This window comes from Doryrhamphus excisus, chromosome 3 (genome assembly GCF_030265055.1).
Source record: "Doryrhamphus excisus isolate RoL2022-K1 chromosome 3, RoL_Dexc_1.0, whole genome shotgun sequence".
Classification (NCBI taxonomy): domain Eukaryota; kingdom Metazoa; phylum Chordata; class Actinopteri; order Syngnathiformes; family Syngnathidae; genus Doryrhamphus; species Doryrhamphus excisus.
This window is the reverse complement of record NC_080468.1, coordinates 13,313,587-13,338,529: the sequence shown is the minus strand read 5'-3', so window position 1 is coordinate 13,338,529 and position 24,943 is coordinate 13,313,587. Positions and strand designations below refer to the sequence as shown.

Sequence of the window (24,943 nt, the reverse complement as noted above, 5' to 3'; positions counted from 1 at the left end):
AGGCCCAGTTCAGGGGTTATAGTGAACTAAATACCCATCTGTGTCAATCTGAATGCCTGCCGCTTTAAGAAATGCCTTCTGTGACTGTCGGCGCTTGTGTCAATGATACGAGCAGATGAGATGAATGTGACTAACAAATAATGAAGTATTTTTTTTCTGGGAAGTTTTGGCCAGATATCGATATGTTAAGCATATTGTATGTCAGCTTCATACAGTTAGCAGTGGACGGGGGGGGGGGTCACAATACACAAGATTGAACAATTCAGGTTTGAACAATTGATTGAACAATTCAGGTGCGATTGGGAATGTTTATTGTCACCCAATTATTATAGAAATGTTATTATTAGTATAAAGTACACTTTTGAGCTGTTCTATTTGTATTTATTTTGCCAAAATGAGACTTCACTGTTAGGATGAAGGCCGTGCATCTTCATAATCCAACCCCCCCCTGGAAAAATTGTCTTGCTGGAAAAGTTTGTTGCATTGCCTTTTCGTTGCCACCACTTTCGGATAAATTCTGTGTTGTTGTCCGTGTAGATGGGCTGACCTTCCTCATATGGTTTTTTGAAGCAGACATATTGCCATACTATTCTGCTGTGTGTATGCTAGCGGCCCCGCCTCCCCTCACAGATACAAAGAAACTGTATGATGGACAAGAGGGCTCACTTCGTTCAAGCCATTGTCATGCCATAGCATTGTGTTGCTGCTGGATGTTCATACTATCTGGTACTGCAAGTACTTGGTTTAGTATATTTTTAATCAAAATAGTAGTCATGCCAAAGCATTGTGTTGCTGCTGGATGTTCATACTATCTGGTACTGCAAGTACTTGGTTTAGTATACTTGGTTTAGTATTTTTTATTCAAAATAGTAATCATGCCATGTCGTGTTGCTGCTGGATGTTCATACTATCTGGTACTGCAAGTACTTGGTTTAGTATACTTGGTTTAGTATATTTTTTAATCAAAATAGTAGTCATACCATGGTGTGTTGCTGCTGGATGTTCATACTATCTGGTACTGCAAGTACTTGGTTTTGGTATAGTTGGTTTAGTATATTTTTAATCAAAATAGTAGTCATGCCATGTCGTATTGCTGCTGGATGTTCATACTATGTAGTACTGCAAGTACTTGGTTTAGTATATTTTTAATCAAAATAGTAATCATGCCATGTCGTATTGCTGCTGGATGTTCACACTATCTGGTACTGCTAGTACTTGGTTTTGGTATACTTGGTTTAGTATATATTTTATCAAAATAGTAGTCATGCCATGGTGTGTTGCTGCTGGATGTTCACACTATCTGGTACTGCAAGTACTTGGTTTAATATATTTTTAATCGAAATAGTAGTCATGCCATGTCGTGTTGCTGCTGGATGTTCATACTATGTGGTACTGCAAGTACTTGGTTTAATATATTTTTAATCAAAATAGTAGTCTTGCCATGTTGTGTTGCTGCTGGATGTTCACACTATCTGATACTGCAAGTACTTGGTTTTGGTATACTTGGTTTAGTATATTTTTAATCAAAATAATCGTCATGCCATGTTGTACTGAGCAGCCAGGACATGATTGCCTCTGGATTTTTATGTGACTGTCAGGTGCTTTCAAATGTAGCCTTCCCACTCTATTAGGTCCTTGGTTAAAACCCTTTTAAAGTGAACTGTGAGCGCCTATAGATAACAATACAGCTGTTTGAATGAATTCTTACTTAAGCTAGGGGTTAGCCAGCCTTGAATGTCATGGTTTTTTAATCTCCCTCCCTCACCTACACTCCAAAAAAGCACAGGGACTTAATCTCCTAAGAAGTCAAATCTGACTCAGTGACTTGTGTTCATTTCAGAGAGAAAAGCAGATACGCTTAAGGGCATTAAGGGGGAAATTGCATCATTTTAGGTCAGTAAGATCAGACCTATCCAGCTGTTTACCTACAAGTTAATGCTGCGCTCTTCTTCTTCTTCTTGTTTTTTTTTGGTCCCGCCTTTTCCTGACATGCATATCACCTGCTTAATAAACAGGATGAAAAAATAATAACTACACAACAAGGCTTTGTTTGCATTCATTTGATGGACAGTGTACTGTCCATTTTAAGGAATCAGCCCGTCGACGGTTTTGATAGAACTTTCTGAGGCTGTGGCTGTGGAGACAGGCAAGATATTAAGCAGGTCAGGATGGAGGACGTAAAACATAGAGGATGCTTAATCTTTTGAGTGTATTCCAACAAGTAATCCCTGAGTAGATTTCCAAATTAAAGCTTTGGATAGGGTATGATGACACAAACACACGCAGACAAGCCTGCACAGACACCACTCAGCCCGGCCCACATGTGCACAGACACACACGTATATATTTGTCACTTCGGCGTCATGCTTATTGAGTTTGAGTTAAATGAGTTTGAAAAGGTACTGCAAGTACTTGGTTTTGGTATACTTGGTTTACTATGTTTTTATTCAAAAGAGTAGTTATACCATGTTGTGTTGCTGCTGGATGTTCACACTATCTGGTATTGCAAGTACTTGGTTTAGTATATTTTTAATCAAAATAGTAGTTATACCATGTTGTGTTGCTGCTGGATGTTCACACTATTTGGTACTGCAAGTACTTGGTTTTGGTATATTTGGTTAAGTATATTTTTATTCAAAATAGTAGTTATATCATGTTGTGTTGCTGCTGGATGTTCACACTATCTGGTACTGCAAGAAGTACTTTGTTTAGTTTACTTGGTTTAGTATATTTTTAATCAAAATAGTAGTCATGCCATGTTTTGTTGCTGATGGAGGTTCACACTATCTGGTACTGCAAGTACTTGGTTTAGTATATTTTTAATCAAAATAGTAGTCATGCCATGTTGTGTTGCTGCTGGATGTTCGCACTATCTGGTGCTGCAAGTACTTGGTTTTGGTATACTTGGTTGAGTATATTTTATTCAAAACAGTAGTTATACCATGTTGTGTTGCTGCTGGATGTTCATACTATCTGGTACTGCAAGTACTTGGTTTTGGTATACTTGGTTTAGTATATTTTTAATCAAAATAGTAGTCATGCCATGTCATCTTACTGCTGGATGTTCACACTGTCTGGTACTGCAAGTACTTGGTTGAGTATATTTGTATTCAAAATAGTAGTTATACCATGTTGTGTTGCTGCTGGATGTTCACACTATCTGGTATTGCAAGTACTTGGTTTAGTATACTTGGTTTAGTATATTTTTAATCAAAATAGTAGTCATGCCATGTCGTGTTGCTGCTGGATGTTCATACTATCTGGTACTGCAAGTACTTGGTTGAGTATACCTGGTTTAGTATATTTTTAATCAAAATAGTAGTCATGCCATGTCGTGTTGCTGCTGGATGTTCACACTATCTGGTACTGCAAGTACTTGGTTTAGTATTTTTTTAATGAAAATAGTAGTCATGCCATGTTGTGTTGCTACTGGATGTTCACACTATCTGGTACTGCAAGAAGTACTTTGTGTAGTATACTTGGTTTAGTATATTTTTAATCAAAATAGTAGCCATGCCATGTTGTGTTGCTGCTGGATGTTCACACTATCTGGTACTGCAAGTACTTGGTTTTGGTATATTTGGTTTAGTATATTTTTAATCAAAATATTAGTCCTGCCACGTCGTGTTGCTGCTGGATGTTCACACTATCTGGTGCTGCAAGTACTTGGTTTTGGTATACTTGGTTTAGTATATTTTATTCAAAACAGTAGTTATACCATGTTTTGTTGCTGCTGGATGTTCATACTATCTGGTACTGCAAGTACTCGGTTTTGGTATACTTGGTTTAGTATATATTTAATCAAAATAGTAGTCATGCCATGTTGTGTTGCTGCTGGATGTTCACACTATCTGGTACTGCAAGAAGTACTTTGTTTAGTATACTTAGTTTAGTATATTTTTAATCAATATAGTAATCATGCCATGTTGTGTTGCTGCTGGATGTTCACACTATCCGGTACTGCAAGTACTTGGTTTAGTATGATAAGTCATAAGTGATAAGTGATGAGAATTTGCTGTAAACAGGTAGGGATGCTAGATGCTGTTTGTGCAGCGGGAGATCAAATCCCATTGGATGTGTGCATTACACAGGTGTATACTGCAGCTAAATATATAGCATCTGTTTGGTCTCCGGGGTAGTTACTGTTGAACATCAGGTGTCTTTTATGGCAGCATTTCACAGCAAGACAAGAGACAATGTTTGTCATCATCAAACTCATGTAAATATTGGTCACATATATCACAATATTTGTCCACCCCAGACTGGTGGCCAGCCAATCACAGGGCACATATAGACAAACAACCATTCACACTCACATTCATACCTATGGACAATTAGGAGTCGCTAATTAACCTAGCATGTTTTTGGAATGTGGGTGGAAACCGGAGTACCCGGAGAAAACCCACGCATGCATGGGGAGAACATGCAAACTCCACACAGAGATGGTCGAAGGTGGAATTGAACTTGGGTCTTCTAGCTGTGAGGCCTGCGTGCTAACCACTAGAGCACCGTGCAACCGACTATATTATTATTTCATATTATTTAAAGTACCCCGAGATAACCCACTCATGCATGGGGAGAAGATGCAAACTCCACACAGAGATGGTCAAAGGTGGAATTGAACTTGGGTCTTCTTGCTGTGAGGCCTGCGTGCTAACCACTAGTCCAGCGTGCAACCGACTATATTATTATTTCATATTATTTAAGGTACCCGGAGAAAACCCACTCATGCACGGGAAGAACATGCAAACTCCACACAGAGATGGTCGAAGGTGGACTTGAACTTGGGTCTTCTTGCTGTGAGGCCTGCGCGCTAACCACTAGTCCACCGTGCAACCGACTATATTATTATTTCATATTATTTAAGGTTCCCGGAGAAAATGCAAACTCCACACAGAGATGGCCGAGGGTGGAATTGAACCCTGGTCTACTTCGGAAACAGTACTGTCCAATTAATGCATTAATTAATTTGACTGCTACTGTCATTTGCTGTCCTAAAAATGAGGGTCATTCTATTTCCTGTGTATTGATCCCTACGTTGTAAACCTTTTGTCGGGAAGTGTGACTTAGTGCTGTTTTCTCACACGAGGTCAAAGGTTAGCTGAGTGGAAGAAACAGGACGGCGCGGCGGCGGCCGTCTCGCGAAGCTTCCTCCGTCCTCATTGCTGGATATTAGTGAGCATCCCCCCGGGGCCCAGCTGGCCGCTTGCTGGGACGTCCAGCTGTTCCCCCACAGCGGCGTTCTCCGCCCAGCTGTTGAGCAGCCATTATGAAATTATTCTGCACTCAGATTGACATGACAGCCCGGCTTGTTCTCAGCTGCCAGACCTAAATATTTGCTGTAATGCCACCACCGCCGCGTTGACAATGAAGATCAGAAATGGAGGCAGCAGGCTGGAAAAAAAAAAAAAAAAATGTTTGAACCTCAATTTGATATCCATCTGGCTTGGCATATAATCTCTTTTACTGCGGTGCCGTTTAGTGCAGGCAGAGTGGGATGAATTTCAAGTGCCCTCTTCAGTTGAAATAATGGTGATGATAGCACTGATATGGACTTACCGACTCGCCTGCCGAGTCAAAGGCCAACCAGGCTGAATGTAGATACTGGGGGATGTTTTTAACCCTGTTACAGAGCAGCAAGCACGCTATCACAACCGTATCTGTCCCTTTAAATGCTTTTGACTGGATTTTGCGCTCTTTTTTTTTTTTTTTTTTTTGTCATGCCATAGCATTGTGTTGCTGCTGGATATTCATACTATCTGGTACTGCAAGTACTTGGTTTAGTATATTTTTTATCAAAATAGTAGTAATGCCATGCCATGTCGTGTTGCTGCTGGATGTTCACACTATCTGGTACTGCAAGTACTTGATTTAGTATACTTGGTTTAGTACTTTTTAATCAAAATAGTAATCACGCCATGTCGTGTTGCTGCTGGATGTTCACACTATCTGGGACTGCTTGTACTTGGTTTTGGTATACTTGGTTTAGTATATTTTTAATCAAAATAGTGGTCATGCCAAGTCGTGTTGCTACTGGATGTTCATACTATGTGGTACTGCAAGTACTTGGTTTAGTATACTTGGTTTAGTATTTTTTAATCAAAATAGTAGTAATACCATGTTGTGTTGCTGCTGGATGTTCACACTCTCTGGTGCTGCAAGTACTTGGTTTTGGTATACTTGGTTTAGTATATTTTTATTCAAAATAGTAGTAATACCATGTTGTGTTGCTGCTGGATGTTCACACTATCTGGTACTGCAAGTACTTGGTTTTGGTATACTTGATTTAGTATATTTGTATTCAAAATAGTAGTTATACCATGTTGTGTTGCTGCATGATGTTCACACTATGTGGTACTGCAAGTACTTGGTTTTGGTATACTTGGTTTAGTATATTTTTAATCAAAATAGTAGTCATGCCATGTTGTACGCTATCACAACCGTATCTGTCCCTTTAAATGCTTTTGACTGGATTTTGCGCTGTTTTTTTTTTTTTTTTTTTTTATTCAGCATGTCATTTTTTTATTTTTATTTTTTTTACAAATCTGAGTACTCTATTTGTGCATTACAGGAAATGTCCGGATGGTTTTGACTGCCTAAAGGTTGGAAGAAATCCAAACTACGGCTACACCAGCTTTGACACCTTCGGTTGGGCTTTTCTGGCCCTTTTCCGTCTCATGACCCAGGACTACTGGGAAAAACTGTTTCACCAGGTACAATTTCACCTGTTTTCCATTCACACATGAGAAAAAAATGGCTAACTAGGCCCAGTTAGTACAGTTTAACAACTCTCGGTAATGGCCATTTTTTGATGATTTTGACAGATTTTTTAAGGCGCACAGACTGTTTTGTTCCAGGAAGCTTAGACTCTTATCTTTCATTTAAAAAAAATATACATTTGTTTCTACCTTATTCCGTTCTTTAGTAATCAGCAGGAGAACAGCTAAGTTTCAAGCAAAATACAGTAAACCTCGGATATATCGGATTCAATTGTTCCCACTGGTTTTGTCCGATATAAGCGAAATCCGTTATATGCGTATACCGGAAAATGTCCGTTTTACGCATATATCGGATTTATATCCGGTATATGCGTAAATCGGATTTTATCCGTTATAAAAAGGCACTTCCTTGACTATGTTTCCAATGTACCTGGACGTGCAGGCAACGCTGCAAATGACGTCGTATAGCGGCCTGTCACGATTCGGTGAATCGGAGCGCCACGATGCGGCCATCCGATATATGCGAGGGAAATTTAATGGAAATGCATTGGAACGGGACTGGAGATTTTGTCCGAAATAGGTGAAATCCGTTATAAAAAATCCGATATATGCAATGAATTTTTATTGGAAATGCAATACAGAAAAATCGGTTCTTTTTTTATCTGTCCGTTGTGAGCGAATTTCCGATATATCCGAGTCCGATATATCCGAGGTTTACTGTAGTATTTTCACGTTGTAAAGTAATTGTGAAATGGACCAAAAAAAAACAATCAACCGACTTCCATCCTTATGCATTTGTGTCTTATGTCTTCAAGACACTGCGCTCAGCCGGAAAGACCTACATGGTGTTCTTTGTGCTGGTTATCTTCCTGGGCTCCTTCTACCTGGTCAATCTGATCCTGGCTGTCGTAGCCATGGCCTACGAGGAGCAGAATCAGGCCACCATCGCTGAAGCCTGGCAGAAGGAGAGAGAGTTCCAAATGGCCATGGAGCATCTCCGTCGAGAGCAAAGGGTATGGTCAGAGCGAAGCGGCGAACGATAAACAATCTATTAACGCCGTTTGTTGTTGTGTGAAGTTGGCAGCGAAGAGGCAAGCGCAAGAGACGGACTCCATCTTGTCCCCGGAGTTGTCTCCGTTCTGCGTGAAGACAGGAAGCATGAGGAGAAGCAGCACGAGGAGGAGACGATCTCACAGGACGTTATCGGAAGAAACCGCGGAGGAAGCTGAAGACACGATTGACCCACTAGATGAGCTGAAGGTACGTCACACAGTGACTTTGTTGGGGCAACTTTTTAGCCGTTGCCATTTACTTCATATTAGATCACAATAGATGAAAATATGAGCTGGAAACCTCATATTACAAATATTATATAGTACATATTACAGAAATATTTCAATATTGAACAAAGCAAAATTTGTTCTCAATCAGAAATCACTCCACACTCTTTTGCTCTCTGGTTCTACCATATCTTACTTATTGTGTGGAAATATGGGCTAATAACTATAAAAGCAATCTTCACTTGCTAAATGTACTGCAAAAAAAGGTCAGTAAGGATAATTCATAATGCTGCCTACAGAGAACATACTAACTCCTTATTTCTAAAATCACAAATACTTCAACTTGCTGATATAGTTCATCTTCAAACAGCTAAAATAATGCATAAGGCTAAAAATAACCAATTAGCTAAAAATGTCATCCAATACTTCTCTACAAGAGAAAAGAAATATGATCTCAGGGAAGAACTACATTTAAATAAAACACTTATATGCTAGGACTACGTTAAAAAGCCATAGCATTTCAGTTTGTGGAATCAAACTATGGAATGGATTGAGTAAGACCCTCAAACAATGCACAACGATGAGCCAATTCAAGAAACAATACAAGCAGTTGATGTTTGCTAAATACAAGGATGAAGAGTCTTGAACCAGTCATGATGTGCTATACATATCACTATATTGACACTTACTATGGTACCCATTATGTCATTGGATGGTCATATCACCAAGTACTTCGGTACGTGACAAAAAATACTAAAAAAAAAAAAATATAAAAATAAAAAAACTTAAACTATATTAGGAAAGCAGGAAGTGAACAAATGTAAGCTTTGCTTCTTCCTACTGTTTTAAATTAAAATTATTTTTTTTTAAATTTTAAAATTAAAAAAAAAATTACATTTGAAAATTTTTTAAAAAATAAACTTAAACTGTATTAGGAAAGCAGGATGTGAACAAATGTAAGCTTTGCTTCTTCCTACTGTTTTAAATGAAAATTTAAAAAAAAAAAATTTAAATTTAAAAAAATTTTACATTTAAATTTTTTTTAGAAATTAAACTTAAACTATATTAGGAAAGCAGGAAGTCAACAAATGAAAGCTTTGCTTCTTCCTACTGTTTTAAATTAAAAAAAAATAAAAATTTTAAAATAAAAAAAAAAAATTTAAAAATTCAAAAATTTTTAAAATTTAAACTTAAACTATGTTAGGAAAACAGGAAGTGAACAAATGTAACAGTTACTGATTGTAAAAGTAACAGTTGGAGGGTCATTGTGTGGTCATTGTATTACATTGTATGTCATGTCATTGTATGGTCATATCACCTCATACTTCGGTACATGACAAAAAAAAAAAAAAAAAAAAAAAAAAATATATATATTAGGAAAGCAGGAAGTGAACAAATGTAACAGTTACTGATTGTAAAAATACCAGATGGAGGGGTAGGATTTAATAAGCTTTGCTTCTTCCTACTCCTTTTGGACATGTGGAACTGTGAACTGATTATGTGATGCATTCAATTGTAATCTGATGCATGTTCAAATGAAATAAAACCATTACCATATTTTCTGTGTTTATTCAAAGCTATCAAAGCTAACATGTCCTCTTCCTGTCTGTAGCCTCCTCTGTCCCCCCTGCCAGCCCACCCTCTGCTGGCCACGCTCTCCTCTCACCCGCTCAGCACCAGACGCGCCAGCCAGATCAGCATCTTCAGCGCATTTCGGGTACGCAACAACTCCGAGGCTGACTTCGGCGACGACGAGTACAGCATCCACGGGGACGCTTTCCGAAGCCGCGCCAGTTCAACTGCAACGCACTGGAAGAGAAGAACAGGAAGCGTGAGGAGCCATTGCTCGCAGGTCTTCACCCCCAGCTTGACGGTGAACGGACGGCTCAACGTTTCCCTCGACCACAATGGGGTGACAGCGGTGGGACCCCACACCCCAAGTTCCTTACCGGCCTACAGCATGGAAAGGATCAAGGAGGACGCAGTAAGCGTGAGTGTTCGTAACGATTCTTCATTTATGCGGCAGCAGCGTTTGAAGACTCTGTTGTATATGTCCACCCACCAGAAGCCCATCGGTGCAGAAGACAGTGTCCAAAAGGTTCTCCTTCAACCATCCCCCACCGTGACGGAGGGTCCTCCTGTGCACAGAAAAAGGGGACTCAGTTCTGTCAGCTTCTTCAGTGATGCCATGGACGGTTAGTCTTTAGAACCATTCAAATATCTTTAGCTTTCTCTTATGTTAACAAGTCAGTTTTGACCCATGTATTAAATCAGCTATAAAATACACTAAAAATAATAAGTTACCATCAAATTTGTTTCTCGTGTCTTGGTTACCTTCTTAGGCTTCCTCATCTATGAAAATGTTGCTTTTAATACTTTTAGTGTGGGCATGTAGGCCTTTTTTTGTCACTATACCCCTCCATTTCAATTTCCAAAAATGGTAAAATGAACCTCAAAATAATCATATTAATAAATTGAATTATTTTGTTACCTGGCTATTACTGAGAGCTATAGAACATATCTCTTAAATCAATTAGTTTGATTTATTTTCTCATTTTAGTATTAATCACTAAAGAAACATCTATGGCAGGGGTCTCAAACACGCGGCCCATGGGCCAAATGTGGCCCGCAAGACGTTAGTTTAGGCCCCCTAGTTTGCGAGTTAGCATGTGTCTCAAGACCCTGCGGTTGCGCAATATGTTGTAAATAAAAAGAGTATAAATGTGACTATAGTCGTGTTTTGTCATGTCTACAGGGCTCTAATAATGCGTTATTAATTTTATTATATGTGGTTTCTTAAGTTTTTTATTATTTGCCGTTTTATTGGCTCAAAATATTGCTTTATAGCAGGGGTCCTGCGGGCCACATTTGGCCCGCAGGCCGCATGTTTGAGACCCCCGCCTTGATATGATAGTTTAATGTTAGTGCGGCCCGCGCAAGTTTGATATGGATGCTGTATGGTATCATGTACCCAGAAAAAATGAATGTTTATGTTAAAGGTTAAATAACTGTTAATAGTTATCCTCCCTATCCGTGTGGAAGTGGTAAGTTTTTGGCTATTTAAGTTTAAAGGAAATAACTTGAAGGCTACCGTTTTGGTCGCTAAGCTCACTAGTTTGCGAATTTAGCATGTGTCTCAAGACCCTGCAGTTGCGCAATATGTTGTAAATAAAAAAAAGTATAAATGTGACTATAGTCGTGTTTTGTCACGTCTACAGGGCTCTAATAATGCTTTGTTCATTTTAATCTGAACCAGTCCATTTTAAAATGTAGTAAAAATTGTTTTTTTTTGTTTTATTTTGTTTAAATAGAGTTTCCTGACAAAGTCAAAAATCCTTGATGCAATAAACAAATGTTATGTGATTATTTTTATGCATAAAAATGTAAAACGAGTCGGTGCCGACCCTAACACAAGAGGAGGGTTAACGTCCAGTTTGGTAAAAATTTGTTCTTTGCAGAGTTGGAAGAGTCGAGACAAAAGTGCCACCCCTGCTGGTACACGTTTGCCAAGAAGTACCTGATATGGGACTGCTGCTCCTGGTGGCTGAAACTGAAGGAATGGGTGAAACTGATGGTGATGGATCCTTTCTTGGACTTGGGTATCACCATATGCATCGTACTGAACACCCTCTTCATGGCCCTGGAACACTACCCCATGACTGAGGAGTTCAACACCATGCTCTCAGTGGGGAATCTGGTGAGGATTTGATTAATGTAACGGCCCTTGTTAGGTTTCTGAAGGAGAAAAGAATGAAAATAAAGTTCTTTTCTCTCCACTTCTGAAACTATACTTGAAATATATTTGTAATGAAAATTGTTATTTCATATTCCATGTATTCCTCAAAAAACATGTTTTTGATATCATGCCATTCACATTTTTAACTTACCTTTTATACATTTTAAGAAATTTTTGTTTTTGTGTTACTACCCCAACCTTCCATAAGGGGGTCAAAAATGACCCCGTCAGGTTGTTTTCTTGAAATATCTTTGGAATAAAAAAATTGTTATCATTTCATATTCCAGGTATTCCTCAAAAAACATGTTTTTGATATCATGTAATTCACATTCATAACTTACATTTTAAGAAATTTTTGTTTTTGTGTTACCACCCCAACCTTCCATAAGTGGGTCAAAAATGACCCGGTCAGGTTGTTTTCTTGAAATATATTTGTAATGAAAAAAAATTATAATTTCATATTCCAGGTATTCTTCAAAAAACATGTTTTTGATATCACGCCATTCACATTTTTAACATTTTAAGAATTTTTTGTTTTTGTGTTACTACCCCAACCTTCCATAAGTGGGTCAAAAATGACCCGGTCAGGTTGTTTTCTTGAAATATCTTTGTAATTAAATTTTTTTTATAATTTCATATTCCATATATTCCTCAAAAAACATGTTTTTGATATCATGCCATTCACATTTTTAACATTTTAAGAAATTTTTGTTTTTGTGTTACTACCCCAATCTTCCATAAGTGGGTCAAAAATGACCCGGTCAGGTTGTTTTCTTGAAATATCTTTGTAATAATTTTTTTTTTATTTCATATTCCATGTATTCCTCAAAAAACATGTTTTTAATATCATGCCATTCACGTTTTTAACTCACCTTTATGCAACACACAATGGATCCTCACATTTTCTATTGTTGTATGGCGTCATTTTCTTGATGTAAAAAAGTGAAGAATTACTATGTTTCTAATATGAAATCATTCTTGTGTGGTCCTAAATATAATACTAAATATCATACAAGTGATTATTCCTAACAAAAATGGCAAAATTGGCATAAAAACGCATTGATTCTAGTATGGGTCATTTTTGGCCCACTTATGGAAGAGTGTAGGGTCCAGTCACTCGTGCATCTAAGGGTTAAGAATGTGGTCTATGTACGGTTTTGCAGGTCTTCACCGGGATCTTCACTGCTGAGATGGTACTGAAGCTGGTCGCCATGGATCCTTACTACTACTTCCAACAGGGCTGGAATATTTTTGACGGGATCATTGTTTGCCTCAGTTTGATGGAGCTCGGTCTCTCCAACGTTGAGGGGCTTTCTGTTCTGCGCTCCTTCAGACTGGTAAGTCTTGAAGAACATTTCTGACAACGATATCAAGCGACTGAATAATTCAAATGTCGTTCTTGTCCCGGTTTCTCCACTTCAGTTACGTGTCTTCAAACTGGCAAAATCTTGGCCCACCCTCAACACTCTCATTAAAATCATTGGCAACTCAGTCGGGGCGCTGGGAAACCTGACGCTCGTGTTGGCCATCATCGTCTTCATCTTCGCCGTGGTGGGCATGCAGCTGTTTGGCAAGAACTACCAGGACTGTGTGTGCAAGATCTCTCATAACTGTCAGCTTCCTCGCTGGCACATGAAGGACTTCTTTCACTCCTTCCTGATTGTGTTCAGAGTGCTGTGTGGCGAATGGATTGAAACCATGTGGGATTGTATGGAAGTAGCCGGGCAACCTCTCTGTATCCTGGTGTTCATGCTGGTCATGGTCATTGGGAATTTGGTGGTGAGTACATTTGCGATTATTTAGCTATTTTATTATCTTTATAATCGTATCTACATCGTTAAAGTGGGTCACGGGGGTTCTGGAGCCTATCCCAGCTGTCTTCGGGCGAGAGGCAGAGTACACCCTGGACTGGTGGCCAGCCAATCACAGGGCACATATAGACAAACAACCATTCACACTCACATTCATACCTATGGACAATTTGGAGTCGCTAATTAACCTAGCATGTTTTTGGAATGTGGGAGGAAACCGGAGTACCCGGAGAAAACCCACACATGCACGGGGAGAACATACAAACTCCACACAGAGATTGCCGAGGGTGGAATCGAACTCTGGTCTCCTAGCTGTCAATTATAAAACAGTGCAATAGAAATTCTTGCAATTTTTCATTCATTCATTCATTCATTCATTTTCTACCGCTTTTTCCTCACGAGGGTCGCGGGGGTGCTGGAGCCTATCCCAGCTGTCTTCGGGCGAGAGGCGGGGTACACCCTGGACTGGTGGCCAGCCAATCACAGGGCACATATAGACAAACAACCATGCACGCGGGAGAACATGCAAACTCCACACAGAGATGGCCAAGGGTGGAATTGAACCCTGGTGTCCTAGCTGTGAGGTCTGCGCGCTAACCACTGGACCGCCGTGCCGCCCCCTGTTTGACATTTTAATGCATAAAAAGAATCACATAACTTTTGTTTATTGCATCAAGGATTTTTTGACTTTGTCAGGAAACTCTATTTCAACAAAATAAAACAAAAAAAAAAAATTTTAATGGTCTGGTTCAAATTATGACCACTGTATTGTTAGGGTCGGTTTCGACCCAGTTATAATAATAATGACTATAAAGCAATATTTAGAGCCACAACTGTTAGTTGGTGGGTAGACAAATTATATTTTTTTTCAGATTAAAATGAACAAAGCATTATTAGAGCCCTGTAGACATGACAAAACACAACTATAGTCACATTTATACTCTTTTTATTTACAACATATTGCGCAACTGCAGGGTCTTGAGACACATGCTAACTCGCAAACTAGAGAGCTTAGCGACCTAAACGGTAGCCTTCAAGTTATTTCCTTTAAACTTAAATAGCCAAAAACCTACCACTTCCACATGGATAAGGAGGATAACCATTAACAGTTATTTAACCTTTAACATGAACATTAATCAAACGTAATAATTTTTTCTGGGTACATGATACCATACAGCATCCATATCAAACTTGCGCGGGCCGCACTAACATTAAACTTCATATCAAGGCGGGGGCCTCAAACTAGTGGCCTGCGGGCCACACTTGGCCCGCGGGCCGCATGTTTGAGACCCCTGCCATAGATGTTTCTATAGTGATTAATACTAAAATGAGAAAATAAAATTGATTTAAGAGATATGTTCTGTATCCCTCAGTAACAGCCAGGTAAAAAAATAACCTTAAATTTATTACTATGATTATTTTGAGGTTCATCTGTTTCGCAGATTAGCATTAGTAAAACTTCAAAACAGACCACGTCTGGATGACAAATAAACCATCTGTTGTCTTCTCATAGTCATATAATGTACAGTATAAGTATTATCCCCACATGTCACGCAAACAGTAGCCACAGCGGAGAGACAATGGGAGCGGTTTGACCTCAACCTCAACGTTTCATCCACTGACAATGAACTAAGTCCCATGGGTGGAATTGTGATCTAAGTACTGAACAAAGGATCAGCCAGCCACATCCAGATTTTGCTGGTGAAAGAATATATACTATCTATACTCCTGATCAAAATAGTAAAAGCAGTTGAAAAATTGCAAGGATTTAGATTTTGCACTGTTGGATCTTAAGGAGGTTTTAAGTAGACTTTTAAAATGCAAAAATAAGAAATGGAAATTAGACTTTTTTTGTTTTGTTCATTCATTCATTCATTTTCTACCGCTTTTTCCTCATGAGGGTCGCGGGGGTGCTGGAGCCTATCCCAGCTGTCTTCACGCGAGAGGCGGGGTACACCCTGGACTGGTGGCCAGCCAATCACAGGGCACATATAGACAAACAACCATTCACACTCACATTCATACCTATGGACAATTTGGAGTCGCCAATTAACCTAGCATGTTTTTGGAATGTGGGAGGAAACCCACGCAGGGGGAGAACATGCAAACTCCACACAGACATACATGAGAGGGGAATCGAACCCGGGTCTCCTTGCTGCAGCTCTGAATATGTTATATTCATTCATTCATTCATTCATTTTCTACCGCTTAACCTCACGACCGTCGCAAGGGGGGTGAATGTTGTTGTGATAGAGGTTAGGCCAGCAGAGAAGGCTTTGCTGGCCATGACTGCATATAAAGAGTGCATTAACTTGTCCTTTCTGTCGACAAACAACCATTCACACTCACATTCATACCTATGGACAATTTGGAGTCGCCAATTAACCTAACATGTTTTTGGAATGTGGGAGGAAACCGGAGTTTAATTTTTTTTTTAGGTTTTTGGGGTTTTTTGGCCATGAAAACCAATACAAATAATTTGCAGAAGTTTACAGAGCCTGTAGTATTTTTTTGTTAATATTACATTTTTGTATAATTATTATTAATTTAGTTGACTTCACATTATTTTTTTGTAAAATTATGCATTATACAAATCTAATTGGTTGGATTATAATAAACAGCACAGACTTGTGGACCTGGTGTGGACCTGGTGGTGGATCGTACCATTACGTACCATTTCCTTGTTAGTGTAAAAGATGACTACAGTGTTCCTTGCACAGTGAACAGAAACTTCTTCTGCACATGAATCGTGGGAAAGCTGTTTATCCAAGGGATTATCCATGGTGCTTAAGGGGCGATAAGGTCAAAGGGCATTCATCACTAATCAACTGCTCATGCTCCCCATCTCTGACTAGCTCAGTGGCTAAAGATGATCCGTGTGCACCGACTGTGCACGTCACATATGCACACAGGCACATGTACGTACATACAGCGCTGTGTGTGTTTCCCGCTGCTGCTCTCTAAGCTTGTAGACAGATTACTTGGAAGTTGGATGCTTGGAAACTTGAGTTCAGAAGAGCTGAAAGCACCAGAAGTCATCTGTGTCGCAGCCTGATTTCAAAGCGGTTCTGAAGCACATCTTACAGCACATGCAAGGAAACTAACGCAATCTGTGCCGTCATGAGTCAGAGAAAATCGTTTGTCATGTGACTTTTACGAACTACTTGGTGAATACACATTTAAACAGTGGTAGTGGAGAAACAAGATGGACTTAAAAATGAGCCTTGGGGTACACCACCACACTAGTATCTTTCCAATCTGACCCACTGTGTGTTAAAAAAACAGAGGTGGGAGCAAGTCAGTGTTTTGCAAGTCTGTTGTCTTCAAAAAAGGTCGAGTCAAGTCCCAAGTCGCAGGCTTGACATTTTTGAATGATTAAAATTAAAATTAAAATTAAAATTAAAATTAAAATTAAAATTAAAATTAAAATTAAAATTAAAATTAAAATTAAAATTAAAATTAAAATTAAAATTAAAATTAAAATTAAAATTAAAATTAAAATTAAAATTAAAATTAAAATTAAAATTAAAATTAAAATTAAAATTAAAATTAAAATTAAAATTAAAATTAAAATTAAAATTAAAATTATTTTTTAAGTGAAATTAAAATTATTTTTTAAATTAAAATAAAAAAATAATTAAGATGAAAAAAATTAATTAAAATTAAAAAAAATGTTGAAGTATCAATGCTTTTGATACTCATTTGAGGTAATGGTTGTCTGAAATGTTTTTTAATTTTTATTTTAAATTTAAAATTAAATTCAGTCATTTGAGGTAATGTTTGTCTGAAATGTTAAAATTAATTAAAATTAAAATTAAAATTAAAATTAAAATTAAAATTAAAATTAAAATTAAAATTAAAATTAAAATTAAAATTAAAATTAAAATTAAAATTAAAATTAAAATTAAAATTAAAATTAAAATTAAAATTAAAATTATTTTTTTAAGTAAAATTAAAATTATTTTTAAAGTGAAATTAAAATTATTTTTTAATTAAAATAAAAAAATAATTAAGATTAAAAAAATTAATTAAAATTAAAAAAAATTTTGAAGTATCAATGCTTTTGATACTTCAGTCATTTGAGGTAATGGTTGTCTGAAATGTTTTTTTATTTTTATTTTAAATTTAAATTAATTAAAATTAAAATTAAAATTAAAATTAAAATTAAAATTAAAATTAAAATTAAAATTAAAATTAAAATTAAAATTAAAATTAAAATTAAAATTAAAATTAAAATTAAAATTAAAATTAAAATTAAAATTAAAATTATTTTTTAAGTGAAATTAAAATTATTTTTTAAATTAAAATAAAAAAATAATTAAGATGAAAAAAATTAATTAAAATTAAAAAAAATGTTGAAGTATCAATGCTTTTGATACTTCAGTCATTTGAGGTAATGGTTGTCTGAAATGTTTTTTAATTTTTATTTTAAATTTAAAATTAAATTCAGTCATTTGAGGTAATGTTTGTCTGAAATGTTAAAATTAATTAAAATTAAAATTAAAATTAAAATTAAAATTAAAATTAAAATTAAAATTAAAATTAAAATTAAAATTAAAATTAAAATTAAAATTAAAATTAAAATTAAAATTAAAATTATTTTTTAAAGTAAAATTAAAATTATTTTTAAAGTGAAATTAAAATTATTTTTTAATTAAAATAAAAAAAAATAATTAAGATTAAAAAAATTAATTAAAATTAAAAAAATTTTTGAAGTATCAATGCTTTTGATACTTCAGTCATTTGAGGTAATGGTTGTCTGAAATGTTTTTTTATTTTTATTTTAAATTTAAAATTAAATTCAGTCATTTGAGGTAATGTTTGTCTGAAATGTTAAAATTAATTAAAATTAAAATTAAAATTAAAATTAAAATTAAAATTAAAATTAAAATTAAAATTAAAATTAAAATTAAAATTAAAATTAAAATTAAAATTAAAATTAAAATTAAAATTAAAATTAAAATTAAAATTAAAATTAAAATTTCAGACAAACATTACCTCAAATGACTGAAGTATCACAAGTATTGATATTTTAATTAAAGTATCGATTTTTAGACCCTGAAGAGCTGGTGTTGTATATTTCAGTATCAATCCGCAAATGACATAATAGTGATAATGTTAGTTGAATACTTTGAATTGGGACACATTTTACTCAACATATTCAAGTTTCAAGTATTTTCAAATCATCAGACTAATATCAAAGTCAAGTCGAGGAGTCATTAGTGTTAAAAGTACAAGTCGAGTTGCAAGTCTTGGATGATATTGTCAAAATTATGACTCTAGTCCAAGTTGCATGGTCCTCAATATTTTTAGGAGGACATATTGGTCAAATATGAACGTGTGCATAAGACAACTTAATATTCTGAGATATTTATGAAGCTTCAGATGCCATTGACGCCATTTTTGTGTGCCGACAGGTCTTGAATCTCTTCCTGGCCTTGCTGCTTAGCTCGTTCAGCTCTGACAACCTTTCCGCTCCAGATGAGGACGGCGATTTGAATAACATCCAGATCGCCATCGCTCGCATCCACTCTGGTGTCTCTTGGCTTAGCAGAGGCATCGTAGACCTTTTCAACCACACTTTGAAATGCAGGCAAAAGAAAACCAAAGAAACCTGTAAAGCCGTCAAGATGGTTGGCAATCATCTGGACAGTAATGGTGGAATTTATGGACGTTATGGAGAGAAGTACATCATACCGGAAGAGGACAGCTACATGACCAACCCAAACCTGACCGTTATTGTTCCCATTGCGCCCGGAGAGTCTGATGTGGAGTTTATAGAAGAGGAGGAGATTTCCGAGTCGTCAGAGGATGAAGACAACAAAGTAAGTTTGTCATCTTTTGGAGAAGATCACAAATGTGAGACAATGAAGGGGGCCCTAGAGAGAGAGAGAGAGAGATACTAGATGGATGGATGGATGGATGGATGAATACTAGATGGATGGATGGATGGATACTAGATGGATGGATGGATGGATAAATGGATGGATAGATGGATGATAGATGGATAGATACCTGATGGATGGATCGATAGATACTAGATGGATGGATAGATGGATGGATGGATAGATGGATAGATGGATAGATGGATAGATGGATAGATGGATGGATGGATACTAGATGGATGGATGGATGGATGGATGGATGGATGGATGGATGGATGGATGGATGAATACTAGATGGATGGATGGATGGATACTAGATGGATGAATGGATGGATGGATATTAGATGGATGGACGGATGGATGGATAGATGGATGGATAGATGGATGGATAGATGGATGGATAGATGGATGGATAGATGGATGGATAGATGGATGGATAGATGGATGGATAGATGGATGGATAGATGGATGGATAGATGGATGGATAGATGGATAGATACCTGATGGATGGATCGATACCTGATGGATGGATGGATGGATACCTGATGGATGGATGGATAAATAGATGGATGGATGGATGGATGGATGGATGGATGGATACTAGATGGATGGATGGATGGATAGATGGATACTAGATGGATGGATAGATAGATAGATACGAGATGGATGGATGGATGGATGGATACTAGATGGATGGATAAATACTAGATGGATGGATGGATAGATACTAGATAGATGGATAGATACTAGATGGATGGGTAGATTGATACTAGATGGATGGATGGATACTAGATGGATGGATGGATGGATGGATACTAGATGGATGGATAGATAGATACTAGATGGATGGATGGATGGATACTAGATGGATGGATGGATGGATGGCTAGATGGATGGATGGCTAGATGGATGGATGGCTAGATGGATGGATGGCTAGATGGATGGATGGATTGATAGATGGATAGATACTAGATACATGGATAGATACTAGATACATGGATAGATACTAGATAGATGGATGGATACTAGATAGATGGATAGATACTAGATACATGGATGGATAGATACTAGATACATGGATGGATAAATACCAGATAGATGGATAGATGGATAGATGGATAGATGGATAGATAGATAGATAGATAGATAGATAGATAGATAGATAGATAGATAGATAGATAGATAGATAGATAGATAGATAGATAGATAGATAGATAGATAGATAGATAGATAGATAGATAGATAGATAGATAGATAGATAGATAGATAGATAGATAGATAGATAGATAGATAGATGGGTTGAACCCACAGTCTGCTGATTTTATGTAAACAAACTCCATAATGGACTGTCCATAATCAGTAGAACTACAAAGCCTGTTAAACCAAGCATGCTGTACATACATAAACACTAATCACGTTATTCAAGCATTTTCATTGTCAGGGGTGGCCACAGTGACTCGGTAGCATGAATGGCTTAGTTTTTACGCTCAATGCCTTTCCTAGGAACTGAACCTGTGCCCTCTGCCATGAAAGGCATGAAGCATGTATTACTACACCAGCAGGGATTACTTTATTCTAGCTATTCAATATCATTGAGGAGTGAGATACAATGTGAGTTAGATGGATGAGACAAGGAGGGATGGGGAGGACGTAGCATGTGGCTGCTCTGGGAAACATAATCTGTTAATCTGTACAGCAGACAAGGTGAATTCTGATGGAGATTTTCTGTGCTCTGCTGTATTCTTCTTCATTTTTGTCTGTTTTATGTCATTCATAATCATTTAAGTTTGTTCAATAATTCAATTTAAACTTTCACAAAAGTACAATTACATTATTTTAATGGGCAAACTAACTTTTTTTTATTTACTAAACACTTCACAAAACACTGCAGGTGTGTTGTGATATGTTTATTGTCCACAAAAATAAGATGATATCAAGTTTTTGGACTACCAAATAAACCACTGTTATATATGGGGAGAACATGCAAACTCCACACAGAGAAGGTGGAATCGAACTCGGGTCTCCAAGCTGTGTGGCCTGCATGCTAACCACTAGTCCATATGATAGAATGTTAAGAATAAATTCATACAATTCCTGGAACAAATTGAAGTTGTCAGTGTAAATTCACTGTATTATGGAAAGCAGGAAGTGAACAAATGTAACAGTTACTGAACTAAACTAAACTAAACTAAACTAAAATAAACTAAAATAAACTAAAATAAAATAAACTAAAATAAAATAAAATAAAATAAAATAAAATAAAATAAAATAAAATAAAATAAAATAAAATAAAATAAAATAAAATAAAATAAAATAAAATAAAATAAAATAAAATAAAATAGGAAAGCAGGAAGTGAACAAATGTAACAGTTACTGATTGTAAAAGTACCAGATGGAGGGGTAGGATTTAATAAGCTTTGCTTCTTCCTACTCCTTTTGGACATGTGGAACTGTGAACTGATTATGTAAACTAAACTAAACTAAACTAAACTAAACTAAACTAAACTAAAATAAAATAAAATAAAATAAAATAAAATAAAATAAAATAAAATAAAATAAAATAAAATAAAATAAAATAAAATAAAATAAAATAAAATAAAATAAAATAAAATAAAATAGGAAAGCAGGAAGTGAACAAATGTAACAGTTACTGATTGTAAAAGTACCAGATGGAGGGGTAGGATTTAATAAGCTTTGCTTCTTCCTACTCCTTTTGGACATGTGGAACTGTGAACTGATTATGTAAACTAAATTAAACTAAAATAAACTAAACTAAAATAAAATAAAATAAAATAAAATAAAATAAAATAAAATAAAATAAAATAAAATAAAATAAAATAAAATAAAATAAAATAAAATAAAATAAAATAAAATAAAATAAAATAAAATAGGAAAGCAGGAAGTGAACAAATGTAACAGTTACTGATTGTAAAAGTACCAGATGGAGGGGTAGGATTTAATAAGCTTTGCTTCTTCCTACTCCTTTTTGGACATGTGGAACTGTGAACTGATTATGTGATGCATTCAATTGTAATCTGATGCATGTTCAAAAGAAATAAAACCATTACCATTACCAATGTTCTGATAGAGGTTAGGCCAGCAGAGAAGGCTTTGCTGGCCCTGACTGCACATAAATAGCGCATTAACATGTCCTTTCTGTCGCTCAGGAGAAGATTAGCCTATCAGAAGGCAGCACGGTGGATTTGCGGAAGCCTGGCGAGGAGATGGACAATTTATCGGAGCTGGCTGAAGAGTGTATGGAGCCGGAGGAATGCTTCCCGGAATGTACGTATGCCAATTTTCGGTTGAATTGGACACATCAACTGCGTCAAAATCAATGCTCCTTTGCTCTCAGTTTGCTTGCGGCATTGCCAGTGCTGTGACATAGACATCAGCCAAGGTCTAGGCCAGGCCTGGTGGAGACTGAGGAAGACCTGCTACCAGATTGTGGAACACAGCTGGTTTGAGACCTTCATCATATTCATGATCCTGCTCAGCAGCGGAGCTCTGGTACAGCGGTGGAATTTTTTTTTCCGTCTTAAATAAGGTCGTGTAGCCTAGCTTGATCGTGACTAGGACATGGCTCTCTCTCTCTCTCCTGCAGGCATTCGAGGATATCTACATCGAGAAGAGAAAAGTCATCAAAGTCATGTTGGAGTATTCAGACAAAGTCTTCTCCTACATCTTTGTTCTGGAGATGTTCCTCAAATGGATCGCGTATGGATTCAAGAAGTATTTCACCAACTACTGGTGCTGGCTTGACTTTCTCATCGTGGATGTAAGTACGCAAGGAACGCTGTGTGTGACCTTCAAGTACATACTTTGCAGAGAACATTTTTTGCAGCGGATTACTAAAAACAGCAGAGCACTCTTCATACAGAATAAATAGGATCTGATTAGCATTTTTGAGGATCTTTGACTCAGAGGAGCACTTCTGTCATACTGAGAATATTTAGGATCTTTCACTCTGTTTTTGTTTTGCGGCCAATCTTCAAAAAAACAGCAGAGCGCTCTGTCATGGTGAGGATCTTTGACAAGGTTTTTTGCTGCAGGCACTTAAAAACAGCAGAGTTCTCCTGTTATATATAGAGGATCTTTGACTAGTGTTTTATGCAGTATGTCTTTATAAACAGCAAAGTGCTCCTGTCATATTGAGGATCTTTGACTCAGAGGAGCACTTCTGTCATACTGAGAATATTTGCAGTAGGTCCTTAAAAACAGCAGAACACTCCTATTGTATATAGAGGATCTTTGACTAGTGTTTTTTTTGCTGCATGTCTTTATCAACAGCACAGTGTTCCTGTCATATTGAGGATCTTTCACTCTGTTTGTTTTGTGGTCAGTTTTCAAAAAACAGCAGAGTGCTCTGTCATGATGAGGATCTTTGACAAGCTTTTTTGCTGCAGGTCCTTAAAAACAGCAGAGTACTCCTGTTATATATAGAGGATCTTTGGCTTGAGTTCTCCCGTTATATGTAGAGGATCTTTGACTAGTGTTTTTTTTTTTTTTGCTGTATGTCTTTAAAAGTGCTCCTGTCATATTGAGGATCTTTCACTCAGTTTTTTTTTTGTGGTCAGTCTTCAAAAAAACAGCAGAGCGCTCTGTCATGATGAGGATCTTTGGCTTGAGTTCTCCCGTTATATGTAGAGGATCTTTGACTAGTGTTTTTTTTTTTGCTGTATGTCTTTAAAAGTGCTCCTGTCATATTGAGGATCTTTCACTCAGTTTTTTTTTTGTGGTCAGTCTTCAAAAAAACAGCAGAGCGCTCTGTCATGATGAGGATCTTTGACAAGGTTTTTTGCGGCAGGTCCTTAAAAACAGCAGAGTACTCCTATTATGTATAGAGGATCTTTGACTAGTGTTTTTTTTTGCGATTAGTCTTCAAATAACAGCAGAGCACTCTGTCATGATGAGGATCTTTGACAAGCTTTTTTGCTGCAGGCACTTAAAAACAGTATAGTTCTCCTTTTATTTATAGAGGATCTTTGACAAGTGTTTTTTTTTTGCTGTATGTCTTTATAAACAGCACAGTGTTCCTGTCATATTGAGGATCTTTCACTCTGGTTTTTTTGTGGTCAGTTTTCAAAAAACAGCAGAGTGCTTTGTCATGGTGAGGATCTTTGACAAGCTTTTTTGCTGCAGGTCCTTAAAAACAGCAGAGTTCTCCTGTTATATATAGAGGATCTTTGACTAGTGTTTTTTTTGCGATCAGTCTTCAAAAAACAGCAGAGCTCTCTGTCATAGAGAGGATCTTTGACAAGCTTTTTTTGCTGCAAGTCCTTAAAAACAGCAATACTCCTAATATATATAGAGGATCTTTGACTAGTGTTTTATGCAGTATGTATTTATAAACAGTACAGTGCTACTGTCATATTGAGGATCTTTCACTCTGTTTTTTTTGCGGTCAGTCTTCAAAAAAAAAAGCAGAGCGCTCTGTCATGGTGAGGATCTTTGACAAGCTTTTTTGCTGCAGGTCCTTAAAAACAGCAGAGTTCTCCCGTTATATATAGAG

At 36.6% G+C, this 24,943-nt stretch overlaps 1 protein-coding gene across 5 annotated transcripts in view; it reads left to right on the top strand.

Annotated features, from left to right (window-relative positions):
• The window catches only part of LOC131125718 (sodium channel protein type 4 subunit alpha-like), a 58,877-nt gene that overhangs the window by 17,425 nt on the left and 16,509 nt on the right, over window positions 1–24,943 (top strand). For 3 of the 5 annotated variants that reach the window (XM_058067523.1, XM_058067522.1, XM_058067525.1), the window contains 12 exons: window positions 6,572–6,713; window positions 7,535–7,732; window positions 7,797–7,979; window positions 9,612–9,989; window positions 10,065–10,194; window positions 11,458–11,696; window positions 12,899–13,072; window positions 13,158–13,514; window positions 18,964–19,371; window positions 22,599–22,716; window positions 22,787–22,941; window positions 23,036–23,209. In XM_058067523.1, coding sequence (XP_057923506.1) covers window positions 6,572–6,713; window positions 7,535–7,732; window positions 7,797–7,979; window positions 9,612–9,989; window positions 10,065–10,194; window positions 11,458–11,696; window positions 12,899–13,072; window positions 13,158–13,514; window positions 18,964–19,371; window positions 22,599–22,716; window positions 22,787–22,941; window positions 23,036–23,209 — 2,656 coding nt within the window. The remainder of the gene's footprint in view (window positions 1–6,571; window positions 6,714–7,534; window positions 7,733–7,796; window positions 7,980–9,611; window positions 9,990–10,064; window positions 10,195–11,457; window positions 11,697–12,898; window positions 13,073–13,157; window positions 13,515–18,963; window positions 19,372–22,598; window positions 22,717–22,786; window positions 22,942–23,035; window positions 23,210–24,943) is intronic. The other 2 variants (XM_058067526.1, XM_058067524.1) reach the window with 1 other exon arrangement.